The 15,145-nt window shown below is 46.6% G+C and overlaps 1 protein-coding gene across 3 annotated transcripts in view; it reads right to left on the reverse strand.

Moving 5' to 3' along the window:
- Positions 1-15,145, reverse strand: part of Map2k1 (mitogen-activated protein kinase kinase 1) — a 69,464-nt gene that overhangs the window by 1,341 nt on the left and 52,978 nt on the right. For 2 of the 3 annotated variants that reach the window (XM_050151998.1, XM_050151997.1), the window contains exons 6-10: positions 8,003-8,127; positions 5,775-5,976; positions 3,677-3,741; positions 589-650; positions 245-290 (exon numbers count right to left, since the gene is read on the reverse strand). In XM_050151998.1, the coding sequence (XP_050007955.1) occupies positions 245-290; positions 589-650; positions 3,677-3,741; positions 5,775-5,976; positions 8,003-8,127 (500 nt within the window). The remainder of the gene's footprint in view (positions 1-244; positions 291-588; positions 651-3,676; positions 3,742-5,774; positions 5,977-8,002; positions 8,128-15,145) is intronic. The other variant, XM_050151999.1, reaches the window with a different exon arrangement.

Here is a 15,145-nt window from a genome sequence, read left to right on the forward strand (position 1 = left end):
TCGTCAAATAATTAGATGGAGAGCAACCCAGGATGCTGGAAATGTGAGATGAACCAGTCAGAACTAGAAAAAAAAGGCCTGTCCTCAGGAAGGTTGTGGGCTGGCCCCTCCCTGACTCGCATCCCAGGTCCCCCCTGTAACTCACATCTGGCACTGTGCAGCCCCAACCCTGACTAAAGAATGAGGGCTGGGGCAAGACAGACAAATGGTCAAGTGAGATGAATAAACAGGCTCTGAGACTCACCATGAGCTGCTTCAGGTCTGCTCTCTCTGCAGGGTTCTTTATCAAGCTGAAAAGAAGGAAGATTAATGTGAGAACACTGGTTTCCAGTCACTGCCCCTTACATGAAGGCTGAGGAACTAGGGGCCTGAGCCTGGCTCTTCCTCCTCCATTCTAGGCACACCATCATGCCTGAGCACACAAAGGATGTCTTGCTGAATTAAATCAAGGTCAGGAAGCAACAGGATGATCCCTGCAGTTCAAGTAAGAGTAACACGTGCCAGTGCTACAAGGGGTATAACAGCAACCAGGGTTAGAGGACAGGGAAAGGGTAAGGCCAGGGTCTCGGGAATGTAGTGCAAACTTACCATTTATTCACAAAATCTTGGAATTCCAGACTGAATACTCCACTGGGCAATTTTGGAGGAGGCTGCAAACATATCACCATGTGAAACTCTAGACCCCTGCTCCAGTCACCTCCCCACCATGCCTCTGGCCACTGCTACCCTCATCAGTTCCAGGAAAGTGGCCTTAAGAAGTCCTGTTCGTCCTGGTTCACCTTATTGGGACCACTTCAAGTATTCTACCACTCTAGTGACTGAACAAACCATGTTTCCCTCAGCCTGTTCAGTCTCCTATGAAATAAGGCTGTGCTATTAGCTCTAGAACCCTCTGAGTTTAGACCCTCAGGTGCAGAATAAGAATAGTGTAAGAGTGTGACTGGCCTGGAAGGGTCAGCAGTAGTTACCAATAGCAGAAGCCTCAGGAATGCACAAACCAGGAAGCACCACTTCAGCCTGACAGTACTCCCAGAAACCACAAAACGAAACTGTTTTCAGAGCCCTGAATAGTCACAGAAAGTTAACACATTAACTGGCAAGGCTGAGTATGGATGAATACTGCCCACACACTGTAGCAGAGTGGCATCTCCCAGGTCCCTGACACAGATCCTGACAGTAGCTTGAGGAAATCTGCAGTTGACATGACCTGTGCCAGCAATGTAGCTTTCTTGGGAGGAGCAGTACTTGAGATAGACCTGTGATGTCCCTGCTCTAATGAGACATCAGCTAAAGCATTCAGAAAGCAGAAGTAGGTAGATCTCTTGAGTTCTAGGCCAGCCTGGTCTACATAGTGAATTCAAGTCAGAAATATATAGTGAGATCCTGTTTTAAAAAACAGGGAGGGAGGGAGAGAGGGAGGGAGGGAGAAAAACCACTAATTGGGTGGTACCTGCTTGCAGTCCCATCATTTTGGAAGGCTGAGGCATTTGAGACTAGGCCAGGCTACATGATGAGAGCTTACCTAAAACAAACAGAACCAACCCTGGTTCTGCACACGTGGCTCAGTTCAGTGGTAGAGAGTTTGCATAGCATGTATGAGGCAGGTTTGATCCTCAGCATTACAAAAACAAAATACAAGTACCCTACTAAAAACAATTTGAGGTCAGCTCCCATCCAGATTGTACAATAGTGGCCCTGAGCAAGCTTCTCCCAGTAAATTGTCCCTGCTGCTGAGGTGGTGAGGAATATTCAAGAGAAAATAAGAAAGGGCAGACAAGGAAGGGCTGAGTGCAAACAAAGACACTTGGGGTCAGGGAATGGAAAAAGGTAGGTGACAGAAAGCACTGGGGAAAAGACATAGCTACTACCCATCCTGGAGCCCCAGTTTCCTTACCTATAAGAAGAGGGCAAAGGCAGTTTGGCTTGAAGAACAGAGTGAGGAAAGCAGTGTACAGAGCTGCACAGGTGGTCCAGGCAGCCTCCCCAACAGGCCACCCACCTAGAGCCATGTAGGCTTCAATAGGCAGAGGACAGATGGCCCACCCTGCACTGATGAGCCTCTCAAGCCTGCACTGTTCTGCCCTGCCCCGTGCTATTTGGCACACTGCTCTGCACATATTAGAGAAGTAAACTAGGTTTCCTGGTGAGCAGGAAAACATAAATGCAGGTTATTCCCTGTAGAGTTTGTGATAGTGGACCTTTTGTGCCTTTAAGGGTCTGTTTTCAGAGGACACAAGATTTCTTGAGGCAAAGAAAGGTGACAACTGTATCTGAGCCCAGTGCTGCCTGTGAAAGGTAACAGCACTCATCCCTTCTTATCAACTGCCAAGGCTGCTCCTCTGCAAGACAGAGTGCTGGTCCACTGGGCTTCCTCACATCCATGTGCTGCCCCCAAGTTACGCTGGAGCAAACCTTGGGGCAAGTCTCCTCCATGATTTCACAAGAGGTATGACTCTTTATATTAAAGTCAACCAAGAGTAACAATAAGAGTTTGATTTTTAATTGCCTTTTTAGTAGGCACATTAAAAAAGATTTTTCTCTAAACTTTTTTCTCTTCTTTTAGAGAGTGTCTCATTCTATAGTGCAGGCTAGCCCAGAAGTCATTATATTCTCCCTTGGCCTCCCATGTGCTAGGATTACAAGACTGAGCCACTTCAACCCAAAGTAATGTGCTTATTCACAGAACTGATAATGGATGTTCCACATCTTTCTATAGTCACAGCATTTTTAAAAAATTTATTTGTTATACATATACTTGCCAGAAGAGGGTGCCAGATCTCATTACAGATGGTTGTGAGCCACCAAGTGGTTGCTGGAAATTGAACTCAGGACCTCTAGAAGAGCAGACAGTGCTCTTAACCTCTGAGCCATCTCTCCAGCCCTAGACACAGCTTTTTAAACAGCACTTTAAAAGAAGCAGCTGGATGGTGGTGGTGCACGTCTTTAATCCCAGCACTCAGAAGGCATAAGTGGGTGGATGGCTGAGAACTGAAGGCCAGCCTGATCTACAGAGCCAGTTCTAGGACAGCCAAGAAATATATACAGAGGTCACAGGCATGCTGACCAAGTCAGCCATGGTTTTCTCTTTCACCTACACTTCTGAGACAGGGATCTTACTATGTAGTCCAGTTCTGTCCCGGGCTTAAAACTCTCCTGTCTCAATCTGAGTACTGGGATCACAGGTATATACCAAGACACTCATAACTGCTATTTTATTTTTTCCCTTTCCATGTGTTTGTTTTTTAATTTTATGTGTGTATTTTGTCCATATGTATGTCTGTGTATTACATGCATGCAGTATCCACAAAGGAGGGTGTCAGATCCGTTGGAACTAGGGTTACAGATGGTTATGAGCTATCATGTGAGTGCTGGGAATTGAACCCAGATCCTCTGCAAGAACAACCACTGTGCTTACCCACCGAGCCATCTCACCAGCTCATAACTTTTTTTTAAAGCTTTATGTATGAGTGCCCTAGCTCTATGTACAACTTTATGCCAGAAGAGGGCATCAGATCCCAGGATAGATGGTTGTGAGCCACCATGTGGTTCCTGGGAATTGAACTTACGACCTCTGGAAGAACAGACAGTACTCTTAACTACTAAACCATCTCTCCAGCCCTCATAACTACTTTCCTAAGTAGAATAACTTAGGTTAAGGAAACCTGGCAGCACTTACCTCATTGACTATATAATCCAACAACTCAAAAATTGCCATGGGAGGTCGGCTGTCCATTCCATATGCTGCAGATTTATACAGAAGAAATTAAAAAAATGTAGATATAGACAAGAAGCTACTTGCCAATATGAGTCAAGGGGTTGATCACAGATCATTAATAAAAAGCTACTTTAGTCAAGGCCTAAACATGGAGAGAATCCAGAAGGCTAGGCTATGAGTCTTTGCTCAGTAACATCCTAGATGTGTGACCTCAGGCAAATCAGTTGACCACCGAGTCAAAGAATAGATCTTTGGGATGGGAATCAAATGACAATTCATCTTGCCATCCTTCATTTACAGAGCAGCCAATGGCATAACAAGTAAATAAGTGCAGGGCTATATTTGGGCTTGGCTTATGTGCACTGTATAAGTAGAGCCCACAGCTTCACAAGTGCTAGGCAAGCTCTACCACTAAGCCGTACTCTCAGGCTTAGAATTTGTTTTTAGTTCGCCCTGAGCATGGATTTCTTCCTTTCCTGCCCTAAGATCACAAGCAATTGACCATGAGGAACATTTCGTTTGAAATGTGCTCAACTGACAATTTCCAGTTCTCTCATCTTCCTTACAATGCTTGAAATGTCAAACTATTTAAAAAGGACAGTTGGGCCAGGCGGTGGTGGCGCACGCCTTTAATCCCAGCACTCGGGAGGCAGAGGCAGGCGGATCTCTGGGAATTTGAGGCCAGTCTGGTCTACAAAGTAAGTTCCAGGACAGCCAGGGCTGTTCCACAGAGAAACCCTGTCGATAGATAGATAGATAGATAGATAGATAGATAGATAGATAGATAGATAGATAGATAGATAGATAGATAGATAGATAGATGATAGAGATAGAATGACCACAATATTAAAAACAAAAATGAAAAAAAACAAGACATGCCCTTCAAGCACTGATGCCTCTCTCTTCCTGTACACGTTCAGTCACTAGGTTAACAGGATAAAGACCAGTTCTCCCTGGTCAGACAGTTACTCCAAACAGAAGTCACATAAAAATGAGAAGGCTAGCCAGGTACGGTGGCACATGTATTTAATCCCAGCACTTAGGAGGCAAAAGCAGGGGGCAATTTCAGGGAGCAAAAGCTAGCCTGCTCTACAGAGAAAGTTTCAGGTCACTCAGAGTTACACTGTACCTCAAAAAAACTTCAAGCAAAAACAAAACACCAAACTAAATAACTAAACAAAAGCCTGAGAAAGTTGTATGAGAAGGATGTACAAGAGCCAGGCAGCAGCCGGGCGATGGTGGCTCACGCCTTTAATCCCAGCACTCGGGAGGCAGAGGCAGGCGGATCTCTGAGTTCGAGACCAGCCTGGTTTACAGAGCTAGTTCCAGGACAGGTTCCAAAACCACAGAGAAACCCTGTCTCGAAAAAAAAAAAAAAAAAAAAAAAAGCCAGGCACCTCAGTGTACATCATTCAGAAGCGTGTGCTGCTGCTAAGTTTATGCCTTAGCAGTAAGATTGGCCACTTCTTATGGTCTATGTGATCTTGGCAAGGAAAGTGCTCTGTGCCTCAGTTTCTTCCCTGAAGCAGAGATCATCACAGTGCTCATGAACATACTGCTTTAAAATTAGAGCACATTTGGCAGATCCATGGAGACGGGAAATGAGCAGATCAGTGGTTGCCAGATGATGGGCTGGTGGGAAGTAAGAGTAACTAACTGGTAGTGGGGAAAGATGATCTGGGGGTGATGGAAATGTTCTAGAAAGATTGTGCTGGTGGTGGCAGCTGTACAACAGAAGTATATACTATAAACCACTTAATTATAATATATACTTAAACATACAGACTTTGTTACGTGAACCTTACCATAATTAAAAAGAAATCCACAATATTAAAAAGAAAATTAATATTGATAAGTGCTAAGCATGGCACCTGGATCACAGCAAGTATTCAACAAACAGCTGGTATTGTTGGCAGGAACAATTGTTTCCTGTACCCACCCCAAGGGACCCTTGTTGCTCCTCAAAGAACCAGCCTGACAGACACCCAAAGAGAAGCAGCCACCCAGAAATCCCCAACAGTATCCCCACAGTCCTAACTGTGGATAGCAGGTCACTCACAGCTGAGGGGCCTCCCAGGGGTCCTCGGCCGGGGTGGCGTTTCAGCTGCATCTCCTTCCACCTGGCATCCAAACAGCAGCTCCAGCTCCTTGGCATCAGGAGGAGGGATGGGGTATCTCCCAACTGCCATCTCCACCAGAGAGAGCCCCATGCTCCAGATGTCCGACTGCACGGAGTAGTGAGTCCCTTGGAGTCTCTCGGGCTACAGGGGAGACAGATGGTCACACTTCTTGCTCTAGCCAGGTCCCCAGGGCTATTTCAGTGCTTTTACCTTCTGGTGTCCCTTACTGCTACCTCACACAGTTAAAGCTCCTCTGGCCTCTTAGATGTGGCCTGTATTTATTATGGCTCTGATCTCTCCTTATTGTTCTACTTTCCCTGGCCCCTTCCTCAGCTGGCAGCATCCAAGGAGTCAGGGTCCTAGCTGCTTGAGGTTCTAGCTTTGCCCAGTCTGGCCTCTGTCCTGCACAAGCAGGGTAGCCCGTCTCAAACCCACATGAGAGGCTTACCGTGAGTTCCAACTCAGGGACTTAAACATTATGTGATCCTGAGTCTCAGTTTTCCTATATATCAAATGGGTCTGCTGCTAACTGGTAACAATGACATAATATCCAGTCTACTTATTAGTGCCACAGCAGGGACCAAGTGAAATGAAAACCTTTAGATGTTGCAGAACAGTATACAAACATGAGCTGACAATGACGGGAAGTGCCAGAAAGGAAACAGCATAGCCTATCTGTCTCTACACGGAGCATTAGTTCAAGCAGACATGTATTTCAAGAATCCTATGAAAAAAACCTTCACTCTGATCATAGTGTATTTATTTAGACACCCACCCATTATCCCATGGGATTTTCCACCAACTCTAACACTGAACTATTTTGAAACTAACCATATAACCACAGAAACCCAACCACTAAACCATGGATCAATAAGTCCTAAGGCCTAATTGAGTTTGAACTTGAGAGTTGACAACTGAATGTCCCAGGGTACAAACTGCTCAACTTCCCCATCTAGGGAAGAGGCAATCATGATGCAAAGAGCAGAACTTCCCTGTAGCCACTGGAGTTGGGGGGGGGGGTGTATGTACTAATCCCCTGTAGACTCTACAGTAGGGGTGTAGAGTAAGTGTTGTGGAGTCACAGTGGGAGTTGGGGTCAGTAGGGAGCCAGAGGGGACATGGACATAGCCCCTACATAGGGAGTAAGGACTGCTGGTTCCTTAGCCCTAGCTATCCTCACCTCCTACATAGGAACCATCATCTCTACTGATGGTAAAACTGCAGGGATGGATTGCGACACTCAAGTGTGTGACAGCTCTTTGTGTATGAAACACTGGGCCAGGACTGTCCTTAACATCTGTACCTGCATTTTTCCCTTGGTTCTGTAAAAACTACCAACTCTAATCCTCCTGTGCATTGCCTCTGTAGTATTCCCTGCAGACTTCCATCTTGTCCTGTAATACTTACAAATGGGCTATCCAAAGACCCTCTCATTCAGTCAACCTGACAGCATCCACTCACCAGCCATTCCTAACATTCTCAATGTGCCAGACCTCTGCAAGGCCCTAGGAAAGACACCTGGGTATTCCTAGGAGCCTGAGGTACAGGAAAGGGAAAGACTCCATGATGGCATGGCCATGGACATGGGGACAACTGCATGCAGCGCTCAGGTGACAGTGGGAGCCAGCAGAGTTGGGCTCAGGAGGGAGGACTGCCAAGATGGGGTACTGACTGGGCCAGAACAGACTCTAACCAGGAGCTGGACAGGAGGCAGGTAAATGATCCAGAGACATGCAGCGAAGAGGAAGGAGAGGGAGGAAAGATGCAGAATGGAGGAAATGATTCCAAACAGACTCTAAGCAGGGCCACTAGAGGATAAAAGGCTGGGGACCAGCAGTGGGATAGCTGAGCTATGGTCAAGTCTGTGTATCTTAGTTTGAGGATCTGACAATCAGGTAAGATGTCAGGTGGCTTCTCAGTCTCTCCAGGATGGAAGCCAGACTGGAGCGAGGAGAGCACAATCCCTTCTAGTGGTTGAAACCCCAATTACCTGTGAACATTTGTGAAAGGAAGATACTAGCTCTCTCTCTGAGGGTCACTGTGCCTCAGTCCCTATGCATCACCACACAGCACAAATCTGGGGCTCTATGGTCTATAAAATGTGGCTGTTTATGCTCTAAGAATGAAGCCAACAGAGACACTGACGGAAGGGAACTTCAGTTCGTACCGACATGTATGACCTTGTGCCTACAAAGGAGTTGGCCATGGAGTCAATTAGCTGCCCGCTGACCCCAAAATCACAGAGTTTGATCTCCCCACGGGAGTTCACTAGGATGTTGGAAGGCTTGACATCTGTGAAGAGAGAACAGGAAATGAGAGAATTAACACTGGTGATTTGGGAAAGGAGGTCAGTGCTCTACAGACCACACATGTCCCCATCACAAGCAATCCTTGACTTGCGAACTCCAGACACAGTTGACAAAAGATGTCTACTCTTTGAGAGTGCAGACCCGGTCACATGACTCAACAGAAGGAGTCAGTTATCATGAACAAGAGCAGGGCATACCTGCTCTTGGGAGGCAGAGGCAGGCAGACCTTTGAGTTAGAGGCCAGCCTGGTCTACAGAGTCAGTTCTAGGACAGCTGGGGCTACACAGAGAAACCCTGTCTCTATAACACAAAAGGAAAGGGAAAAAAAGATTCTAAAGTCTATTACTTCAGACACCCACCCCTACTAGCAAGACACAGTATTTGACTACTGATCAGACTAAAAAGAAATGGCTGTAAGATCCTCCTTCCTCAGTTTCCTGAGATCACAGGGTTTCTCTGTGTAGTCCTATAATATCTGCCCTATAACATCTCACTTAGCCCCTCCCCTGAGCCAGCTAACCCACATCATCGTCAGCCTCACTTGAGACCAGCTCCAGCAAGGCAGGGAGGACTCTCAGAGTCTGTCTGACCTTGTTAAGGCCCAAGCTTAAGAAAAGAATGAGCATATCTACACTCAGTGTAGGCATAGGCATCTGATACACAAAGCACACCATAGTGTGGTCTTTCCAAGACCCAGCCCTCACTATCACTCCCAAACACTAGAAATGTCAGGTCTAGCAACTCTAGAAACTGTAGAAACCTCTCTGCAACTCTGCCTCCCACAGAAGCCCCCAGAGCTCAGGTACTAGGAGGAATCTTAAATGCATCAGGTTTTTCTCCACTTCCAATACAGATCTAAGGGCCCAGAGCTTATTCAAGGTCACAGCAAAAACTGTCCTCAGTCTAGCGTCCTACCACATTCTTAATGACCACATTACTCAGCAGTCTCTCACCTACTTGTCACTGAGCACCTGCCTCAAACAGGCACCCTGCAGTACTAGGAAAAGAACAGGGACATGCTGCCAAGTTCCCAGTAACATCCAGTTCACATGCAACTGGTGTCAGGTGATAAATCAACCAGTGATAAGTGTATAATGCCAGATAGTCCACAGCAGGTGAGAGCAGGTAAGTGTGCAAGAATCACCACTGGAGAACTACTTTGATAGGTGGGAGGCGAGGGGCCATCTGTCCCTTCTCCAACACAGCTTACAAGAGACCCTTCTTGTAAGGACAGACCTTATAAGAGGACAGACCTCGGAGGTCACATGTTCAGGATATGGGGCCGACCTAGGAAGAGCCAGGGGTGTAATGTGCCTATAGGGCCTGGTAGGGGCAGCACATGGAAGGCTTCCAACATGAGCCTTCTTCCCCAATACTTCTCACCCATCCCAGATGCCTCCCATGGCCTTTCTGGTATGACCTGAAGCAAGAGAGAAGCACTGGCTTGACCCTTGATACCTATACTACATGTAGTCTTGAGCAAGTCCACTTATCCTCTCTGACAGGGGCAGCTGATATACTACACATACACCATCTCCAGAGGTGACCTCCTCAGCCCAGAGCATCCTCTCCTGAGTGGGTTGTATTTGCTGGCATTGCTGCTTCTCTCCCTCCAGGCTCAGCTGCCACTAGATGTCTTTGCATCTGATTTCTATTCACATGGCAAGCAGGCCTCTGCATTCAAGATTACATAACCTTCTTCTCCCTTCTGAGCTCCAGCTTCAGCCTCCTAGACCTGCCCCAGGCTGCAGAGATCACTGGGGCTGGAAAGAATGAGAGGATACCCTGAAGGGCTTTACCCTGTTCTGACCCTTCAGGCTTCAGATACACTGCATGCAGCCCTGCTGGTGACCAGAAGACTTAGCAATACTAGCGTATGCTGTGGGAGTACCAGCCAGAACATGTTCTTTACCCTACCCCCACCCAGTTAGCCCAGCTAACTCTTCTTTGACAGTAGTAAGTGTGAGATGTCAAACAAGGCCAGCATAGATTCATTTCCTGATCTCCAGGGGTACCTTAGTATAGCTGGGTACCGCCAGCCCTCTGCATACTCCTCTCCCCAGATTATCTCCTCCACCCTGTACACATGGCAACTAGAACTCTGCCAGGACAGAGACTGCTGTGGCTCCCATCTGCCTTGAAAAACTGCCCAAAGCTCCCTTTCCTGGCTTTGCAAACTTTCCAATGTTTCTTATCCCCCATCTACCCTCCCTCTAATCCAGGCTGGTCTGCATCTAACTGCCCCAGAGTAAATGCTGCTCCTAGCCAAGTTTTACTGTTCCCTGCATCTGAAATGTCCTTTCTACTCACCCTCTGGTGTCTACATTTGGTATCTAGTATCTCCTAGTCCCCTTCCCAGTTTGGGAGATTTACCTGAGCTTCTTCCCACACTTCCCCAGCAGATGCCTCAAAGGTGATTCACATGAGAGGCCCAGTACTTCTGAATGGCTTATCCAAGCCTCCAGTTCTGTCCCAGCCCTTCAAGATCAGGTGTTGTTAGCCAAGCAATATTCTGTGTGAAGTACCCCCTGGGCTTCCAAGCTGCTAAGAAACCCACCCAATACTGAATGGTGCTTCCTTTTCGTCCCACTGGTCTATTCTCTTTAGCAACGGGGAATCTCCAAAAAATAGAGCAAAGAGCTGGCAGTGGAAGGGTGCTTATCTAACTAGCACTTTCGAAGCCTGGGTTCCATCCACAGCACCAAACAGGAAAACAAAAGAAGTTTTATGTAAAACTAAGTGGATCAAGTATTCTTTTGTGACATGAAAATAACCACTATTCAAAGCTTCCTAAATTTTCCCAAGAGCACATATTGGCAAGTTTGACTTCTGGACATTTCCTACCTGCTAAAACAAGAGATCTGCATAAAATGCTCTGGGAGCCATTTGTTTATGCTACAAACACAGAATAGGATTCCGCACTAACTAAGCAATGAGCAAAAGGGCACAGTCCTTGTCCCAAAGGATGTGATCCCCAGAGAGGTAGTGTACACAGTATAACCATGAAGACACAGACGGAGCTATGCCTCAGTTCTCTGAGTGAGCTCAACTGGTATCACCCACTGATGGCTGCTGCTTACTAGCAAGGCTAACAAGCAGGTGAAAGAGGCAGAGCAACCCTCCAGGAAATTCCCTGTATGGTGAGTCCTTTTTTTAATTTTTTATATTTGGCTAAGTCACATTCCTTAAGATGGAACTTAATGGCTAGGCATGGAGGACGAGAAGGGCAGGAGACAGGTGTAGAGGTGGGAAGCCCAAGAGAATCAGAGGAAGGGATGGAAGGAAAGGGCAAGAACCCTGCAGAGGAGTAAGCAGTGACAAAGATGGATAGCAGACAGGCTCTTCTGTGACAAAGTGGATCCAAAAGTGAAGGGACCTTAGGCAGTAAGGACCGGTTTGTTTTAAATGAGCTATTGTATTTGTCATTATTTACTATTTTTTTAAGACAGGGTCTTTCAGGCAGCTGTGGTGTATGCCTTAAATCCCAGCACTTGGGAGGCAGAGGTAGGTGGATCTCTGTGAGTTCAAGGCCGGCCTGGCCTATAAGAGCTAGTTCCAGCTACGGCTGTTACACAGAGAAACCCTACCTACTCTACTCTCCACATACTGCTGTGTCCTCAGTTCCAGCCCATTCAACCTCCACCAGAGTCTAACTGCAAGAGGCCTTCAAGGCATCTCCACCTCTGTGGCTATAACTGAGTTCAAGCAGCAAGCAGAGCCTGTAAGTTAAGTCCTAACCAGCAACTATTTTTATCCCCTCCTCTTTACTGCCAAGCCCAGCAACCACACTGCAAGGACGTTCCTCTCCCATCCAAGACACAATAGGTTTTTAAATGCTTTCATAGTGTGCCCTCCTGTACCCTCTCACCAACTCACTGTCCACCCAGCCTGACAGTAATGGGAACACAAATCTTATCGGTGACACACATTACAGAGTCCAGGGTTCCATTCTTATAGCACATGCCATTTGGAGCAGTAGTACAGATTTTGGAAACAGAAAATCCAGAGCAAGATATATAAGGGTGACATTCAGAGAGCATAGTAAGTGGGGTCCTGGAAGGATAGGAAAAGAGGTCAGCAAGGGAAATTCTTCCAGCTCTGGGTCCTTCTTTTCTCATTTCTATGGCCCTATAGCAACATCTGGCAGAGCTGGTCCATATCATATACATGGAAACTGAGGCTTCACAATGAAGTTCCTTGCCAAAAATAAAAAAGTAACAGTCCCATCAAAGATAGATTCACTGGGGCTAGGGCAATGACCCAGGCAGTGAAGTGCTTGTACAAGTACAAGGACCTGTGTGTGATCCCCAGCACCCATACAAACAGTGGGGCACAGTAGTATACACGTAAAATTAGTGCTTCGGGTGAGGGAACAGATGGATCCCTGAGGCTCACCGTTCAGTTAAGCTAGCCAAAACACTGTGCTCCAAGTCCACTGAGAGACTTTGTCTCAAAAATAAAGCAGAGATCAACTGAGGAAGACATATAGTGTCGACTTCTGGTCTACACACTCACATACACCAACATGCACACACCCACATGTATATATGTGCATACCCCACAAAAAAGAACCCTCCTTGGTTATGTTTCTGCTGCTGTGATAAAACACTATGACCAAAAGCAACTCTCAGGTCACACTCCATCACCAAAGGAAGTCAGAGCAGGAACACAGAAGAAGAACTGAAACGGAAACTACACTCTACTTTGCTGACTGACTTGTTCCCCATGGTTTGTTCAGTCTGTTCAGTTTGTTCAGTCTTCCTTTCTTTTCTTTCTTTCTCTTTAAGATTTATTATAGGGCTGGAGAGATGGCTCAGAGGTTAAGAGCACTGGATGCTCTTCCAGAGATCCTGAGTTCAATTCCCAGCAACCACATGGTTGCTCACAGCCATCTGTAATGAGATCTGGTACCCTCTTCTGGCCTGTAAGCATACATATAGACAGAACATTGTATACATAATAAATACATCTTTTAAAAAAAAGATTTAATATATATACAGTGTTCTGCCCGCATATATGCCTACAGGCCAGAAGAGGATACCAAATCTCATTACAGGTGGTTGTGAGCCACCATGTGGTTGCTGCGAATTGAACTCAGGACCTTTGGAAGAGCAGGCAATGCTCTTAACCGCTGAGCCATCTCTCCAGCCCCTGCAGGAGTGGTTTTTAAGGAGAAAAAGGAGATGTCTGTGCTAATGTCAATATGTGGACCCAGGCTCCACCAAAGCCAGGCACCATAGATAAGTCCGGACAAGGGGCTGGAGAGATGTCTCAGAGGTTAAGAGCACTGGCTGCTCTCCCAGAGGTCCTGAGTTCAATTCCCAGCAACCATGTGGTGGCTTACAACCATCTGTAATGAGATCTGGTGCCCTCTTCTGGCCTGCAGGAAGAACACTGTAGACATAATTAATAAATAAATAAATTTTTAAAAAAATAGAAAGAAAAAAGTCCAGACAAGAGTTCAAGAGGCCACACACCAACCGTTCTTAGTCTGGTGAGGGCCATACTTAAAGGAGTACAGGAGAGACCGACAAGGGCATTATTCAGTCCTTGTGTAGTCTAGATCCATAGACAGTAACCAGCAACCATGTGCTCATCACCAGCTTCAGCTGCAGTTCATTTGTATGTCAAACATGCTCCCTCTAAAATCCTAGCCTTTTCCTGACAGGACGAAAGGGAGCCCACTGGCTCAATACAAATCCCAACCCTTTGCATCATTGCACCCATCAATCTTTGATCTGACTTTTCCTGCTTCTCCAACTTGGACCAGAACCTCTGTGAGGGCAGGAGTTCAGAATGTTTGTATGTTCAATGTTTGTTTTTTGGGTTTTAATTGAAGGGAAGGGAGACAAAGTCTAACTTTTTTGTCCTGGCTGGCCTGGAACTTGCCATGTAAACCAGGCTGCCCTTAAACATGGTACATCCTCATGCCAGGTGATTTGGGGAGGCAGAGGCCACCCCAACTTTCTGTGAGAAAAGCCCTCAGGACAGTGCCTGACAAGGACAAGTCATCTAAAAGAGAGAGATCTGCCTGTCTCTGACTCCCAGATGCTAGGATTAAAGGCATGCACCACCACACCCTGCTCAATGCTTTTTTATTAAATCACCTTGGTGCTATTAGACAGTCACTGGCCAGGGTTTCATCTGATCCTAGGCTGTTCAAAGAAATGGAAGAGGTGAGACTGAGAAGTTACTGACAATTCTGCTGAGATCACTCAAGGGGCCAATGGTAGAGTCGGAAACAGCCTCCTATTAACTTTTTTTATTTGTTTTGTTTTTTTGAGACTTGTAGACCAGGCTGGCCTTGAACTCACAGAGATCCATCTGCCTCTGCCTCCAGAGTGCTGGGATTAAAGGCGTGCTCCACCACCGCCACTCTCCTATGAACTTTTACCTGCAGTCAAGATGCTAAAGGGAAGGACATGGTTTGGAAGCCACTTAATTAATGGGCAGCAGCTCCCAGGAGATTCAGTGCCGCAGCCACTACCTAGGGGCAGTCACTGTGTGGGGTGAGTCACCACTTACCTCCAGCAAGAAAACTTAAAATCAGCTGTTCTCATGAAGAAGACAATCCCACAACAGCTGTCTCTAATTAATGTGGTTCCTAGCCTCAAGCTGAGAATGACTCTACTATTGTCCCTCCATGGTATCTAGCCTTATGAGCTGGCTTCCATCTTGTTTTGGCACTGGCTAATAACCTAGCTCCTGCAGCTCCCCCATTCCTGTCTCTCCAAACTCCACCCACTCAGAGAATCACCAATAAAGGGAAGGTGCAAAAAGCCCTGTTCCACATTGTTGGCAGCTACAGCAGCTCCTCCCCTGAAGTTGCCAGCAGTTCAAGTCCCCCCACTAAAGTGTTCCATTTTTGACTATACTTGGGCACAAACCCAGCTTGTGGCAGACACCTCTCACCTACAAGTTATATAATCTCCCTGCTTTAGGTCGGGTGTGTGGCTTCTCCAGCCTCGATCTCTGGGACTGGAGAACCCGCCCAGGATTGC

Source organism: Alexandromys fortis, unplaced genomic scaffold (genome assembly GCF_014885135.2).
Source record: "Alexandromys fortis isolate MF-2015 unplaced genomic scaffold, M_Fortis_MF-2015_v1.1 scaffold_70, whole genome shotgun sequence".
Taxonomy (NCBI): Eukaryota; Metazoa; Chordata; class Mammalia; order Rodentia; family Cricetidae; genus Alexandromys; species Alexandromys fortis.